Source organism: Austrofundulus limnaeus, unplaced genomic scaffold (assembly GCF_001266775.1).
Source record: "Austrofundulus limnaeus strain Quisiro unplaced genomic scaffold, Austrofundulus_limnaeus-1.0 Scaffold282, whole genome shotgun sequence".
Classification (NCBI taxonomy): Eukaryota; Metazoa; Chordata; class Actinopteri; order Cyprinodontiformes; family Rivulidae; genus Austrofundulus; species Austrofundulus limnaeus.
The window spans coordinates 675,232-680,113 of NW_013952684.1; the positions used below are offsets into that span (position 1 = coordinate 675,232).

The 4,882-nt window shown below is 42.2% G+C and overlaps 1 protein-coding gene across 2 annotated transcripts in view; it reads left to right on the plus strand.

Moving 5' to 3' along the window:
- rif1 (replication timing regulatory factor 1) overlaps positions 1-4,882 on the plus strand; it is a 101,052-nt gene that overhangs the window by 69,262 nt on the left and 26,908 nt on the right. For both annotated transcript variants that reach the window (XM_014021208.1, XM_014021207.1), the window contains exons 19-25: positions 469-576; positions 679-828; positions 971-1,070; positions 1,149-1,432; positions 1,516-1,718; positions 1,837-1,930; positions 2,021-2,152. In XM_014021208.1, coding sequence (XP_013876662.1) covers positions 469-576; positions 679-828; positions 971-1,070; positions 1,149-1,432; positions 1,516-1,718; positions 1,837-1,930; positions 2,021-2,152 — 1,071 coding nt within the window. The remainder of the gene's footprint in view (positions 1-468; positions 577-678; positions 829-970; positions 1,071-1,148; positions 1,433-1,515; positions 1,719-1,836; positions 1,931-2,020; positions 2,153-4,882) is intronic.

Here is a 4,882-nt window from a genome sequence, read left to right on the forward strand (position 1 = left end):
TTGTTTGATTGAATAATAAAAACAAAAATTTACCTCCATACTGATGCAGCATGCTGCTGATGCTAATGGTGATCAAATAAATGTACTATTTGTATAAATAACAAACAAACTATGCAAACAAACAAACAGACAGACACCTAGGGACAATTTAGAGTTAGCAATTAACCTAACGTGCATGTTTTTTAGTCTGTGAGATGAAACTGAAGTTCCAGGAGAAAACCCACGCTTGCACAGGGAGAAATTATAAACTACCTAGAAAGGCCCCATGCTAGGGGATAATCCTATGACCTCCTTGCTGTGAGGTGACGGCTCCAACCATTGTTCTTCTGGGTTTAATATTCTAAGAAACATTGAAAGTTCGAATTGGTCAGTGGTTGGCCAGAATTACTGATTCATTACTGACCAATTCAAAGCTTGTTTTTGCTTGAAATCACATCTCTACTAATGGACAGTTATATCTTTTCACAGTCCAATGAAGTCAATCAAGGTGATGCTCTGGAGCACAACTTCAATGCAATCTATTGTGCTCTGATGTTCCCAATCACACACCTCCTTTGCGACAATGTTTTCCCACAGGTTTGTTTCTCCTCGTTCTTATTTAGATTTCAGTACCATCAGGTGAAGATGAAGGCATCCTTTTAGATTCAACTTGATGTTCTTTTGCTGCTCTTTGTCCAGGCATCCCAGAAGTCCATGTTGTCTTCTTGGTCCAAGTTGTACAAGGTTTTTGCTTGCTGCTCAGCTCTTGTGGTTACCGCTGGGGAGAACATCTGCTGTGAGGAGCTTTGTGCAAAGATTAAAACAGCTGTAGATCGAGAGGTGCTGACTGTGAGTTCGGGAAAGTTGTAACTCCATCACAACTGAATATTTCTTTTTATTATGGAGATGTTATCAGGACTGATATTTTAGGAATGCTTTAAAGCTGTTATAAAAAAAAAGTTTTATGCATTTATGATGTTTGATCCTACAGATTCCTTCAACATTAAACTTTGTTGCCAGCATCCTTCATGTCATGGTGGAGTGTGTAGACTTCTCTCCATACACACCTAACTTTCAACAACAAATAAAGTGTAAGCGCTTTAACTTTTGTTGCTTTCCTTTAACACACTTTGAAAAAGTTTATCTTTATGAATTTTGTATTCTTCCAGCTCCCCACACGCCTATGAACTGGACACAAAAGCAGAACAAAGCCTTGGGAAATATGTCTACGTTTCATTCCCTGCTGGTGCAGTGTCTGCAGGTTTATCTTGAAGCACCAGAGGCTTTTTCCGAGTCAACAGGATTGGCACTCATTTCTGTTCTGTCAACTCTTTTCAACAACCTTGTTCTTTTCAATGTTGTCAAAGAGGCTTTGAACTTACTGATTCAGCCTCTTGTGTTGCTATACAAACAAGCTGAGATGCCACGATTTACCTCTCATCTTCTGGAGAAGGTTGGCTCAGAATTTGAATAGGTGCAGAGATTTTACAGGTTTGGCTCTAAAATATATGAAGTAAAACTCTTTTCCCCCTGCAGTTGGAGAAGCTTCTCAACGAAATCCTGAGCTGTCTTCAGACTTGCTCTGCTCTTGCCTATAATGATGAGCTCTTGGCTCTGCTTTCACCTCTGCTCTGTGTGTTGTTTCTGCACAAGAACAAGCATCTACGTTCGTCAGTCACACAGTTCTGGAATGCCACTTTCACAAACGCAGTCAATCTGCTGTACCCCGAGGAGATCAGGTAAACAAGTAGAGGCCAGCATATTGTATTCCTCTCCAAAATTAAATGACTTGGTGTTCTATTTTTTACATAAGATAATTGGAACACTGAAATCAATGTTGCCATTTGCTTCACACAGACCTGTACTGAGCCAAGTGAAACAAAGGATTCCAGTCATTCTTCCTGGTTTTGAGGTTGTCAATATTCCTGAAGAGCCTAGTGGAACATATTCAGTAAGTATTTTTTAAGTCCTTTCTGCTGACTTTGGCTTTTTTTTTTTTTTTGATGATCTTTCAGTTTGATTAGCGCCCTCTTGTTTTCAGAATGAAAGCTCTCAGATGGAGACACATCTCAGTGGCATGCCAGTTTCTTCTTCTGGAAAAAAGGATTCGCTGCTGGACAATCTCACTGAGATTAATGCCAAGGGCTTCTTCAACATGTCCAAGCCCATTTCTGTGAGTATAATTTGAGCCCATGTTTCATAAAGCAGAGTTCATTGTGCCAAAAAGCAAAAAATAAAGTTTGAATGACTTCTCACCAGGAATTTTATGTGTGGTTCCCGAGTGGTACATTATCTAAATATTGCAGTAGGTCTCGTACACATGAGTTATAGTTATGGTTGTGGTTATGGTGAGTGAGTATGTATAAAGAGCCCATATGAGTGGAGACCTTGTAAGTGGGCCCATTGCTTTCCCCAAAAAGACACTGAGTTTTAATCAAACTTTTGTGTTGTTTAAGCTTCTTGGAATCCATAAAGGTTCCCCAAGAATTCCTTTCCTATGACTGCTTAGAGACTGGCAGTGGCCTAAAAAGTAGTGAAAAGAGAAAGAGATCTTTTAATTCAATGCCACAAGCAGAACCTGTGATGCTCAGGCAGGCCATTCGGGGAGGGGGAGAATCAGACTGGCCAAATATTTAACAACATTGCTCTGGACCTATCAGCTTTCACTTTCAACACACTAGTGACTAGATAGGCCTACTAGCCAATCAGAAATCAGGTGGGGGCTGGACTTGGATATCGGCAAAACTTTGACTCAGATCCAGCAGAAGTTGGAGAGTTGCTCCAAATGAAATAAATTTCTTTGTTAGAACAGGTTTGGAAAAAAAAAACTGGAACCCATATCGAAGCTGGCAGATTTTCAAAATACAATCTGTCAGAAGAAAAAACAGCGGAAGGATGTGTACTAATTCTTCCACCTGAGAGAGAAGAGCCACACATATGGATGCTAATAGTTAGCTGAACAGCAGACAGGTGGAGTGGAAGGAGAAAGCAGAAAGAAGTCTGATGGCTTTTATCACAGTCACTCTGGAAACAACATCCGACCAACAGACGGGAAGCTGGCGACACAGATGGTTAAGATAAGATAAGCTAAGATTAGTTAAGATAAAACTTAATTGATCCCACAGTGGGGAAATTTGAACATTACAGGAGCTCAAAACAGTGGAGCTGCAGTAACAGGCTGCCTGCCGTGGCGCCATTCTTAGAAACAGAAAACCACACAAGGGAAGGGAAGATGAGGACAAAAACAAAAACATCATGTTATATCAACACTGTGACACACTATGGTGTTTATGAAAAAACTCTGCATAGGGCAGATTTATTAGCCAGAGGAGTAATTGAGATTAGGGGGCCCGAAGAATCCAGTCCCCAAGCCGGCGCAGCCAAAGTTCAGAATATTGATGGTAAACTGTTCATTCTGTGGGCCCACAGCTTGCTCAGGAAATCAGATCAGCCGGGTGAGGTAGGAGGTGTGGGGAGGGTGGGAGCAGAGCCTTGTCGACAAGATCCAGCCAGGAAGAATTTAGTCAACAGATCAAGGCCGTTGTCGGGGAGATCCAGATTCTGTAATCAGTTGTTTTGGGAACACAATTTCTATCTGCCTTTAATGTCTGCTGGTGCATCTCAAGGGTGGCAAATTCAATCAGGCAAAATGGTGTGGACAAATTCCGTCGAGCCGATCCATCAGCTTTCTCCAAGATGAATTCCATCTGGCCAGCAAAGTCCAGGGACCACAGCCGGCCCGCGACCCTCAATAGAACCGCTTGCAGACAGAGTCCAGCTCGCTCAAGGCAAAATGTCCGAGTGCTGATAGAATACGGCCGTTCGTCCAGTTAGTCAGTCAGCCAGAAAGTGAAAAGCCACTGACGCTGTTTTGAAGACCAGGAGACCACCAGCCAATCTGTAGAATCCAGTGATCGGAGTCCAGATATATAACCAGAACAGAGAAGAACAGAGGTCCCACCTTCGACATGCCCTCCCATGGAAGAAGAAAAATAAACTTGGGTCCAAAAATTTTATTGAGAGACTAGCTAACCAAATCCATAAAAATAAAAATATCCATACTTGCAAGTTTCGGATGAAAAATATAGAGAATGCTCCTTGCAGCAAAGCAGGGAAAGATAAGGAAGGGCAGGAGAGAAGGAAAAAAGCATCTTACTCCACCGAGAGCGGGAAAAAAAATTGAGGAATTATAGCCATACTGCATCGTGATTCCTCTCAGATATTTAATTTTACTATAAAATCAAACTTAGATTTTAGATCAACTTTATTATAAGTTTTTTTAACAGTATTATGTTGGATGGCTGTAGCAGAGTTGTTAGGGGAGCTCTCCTGTAACTGAAGGGTTGCCGGTTCGATCCCCCATTCCAGCTGTCTATCGTGTCCTTGGGCAAGACACACCCGCCTGCCTACTGGTGGTGGTCAAATGATCTGATGGAGCAGTACGGCAGCCCCACCTTTTGTCAGTCTGCCCCAGGGCAGCTGTGGCTACAATGTATCCTATCATCAGTATGTGAATGTGTGTATGAAGGATGCATGAAATTGTAAAGTGTCTTTGAGAGTTTTGAAATGCACTATATAAGACAAATGCATTATGATTATTATTATTATCCATCCGTTCGTTTTCTTCTGCTTATCCGGTGTCGGGTCGCGGGGGCAGCAGCCTAAGCAGAGAGACCCAGACTTCCCTCTCCCCAGCCTCTTGGGCCAGCTTGTCCGGGGGAATCCCAAGGCGTTCCCAGGCCAGCCGAGAAACAATGGGCCTCATGCAAGAACCGTTCGTACGCACAGATTTGTTCTTAAATTGTGCATACGAGTGATTTAGGAGAATTTGTGGCATTCACCAATGTTTTCGTATTCTAAGAATTTTTTCAGATACGAACAAAATTCACGAGTGGTCCAGACC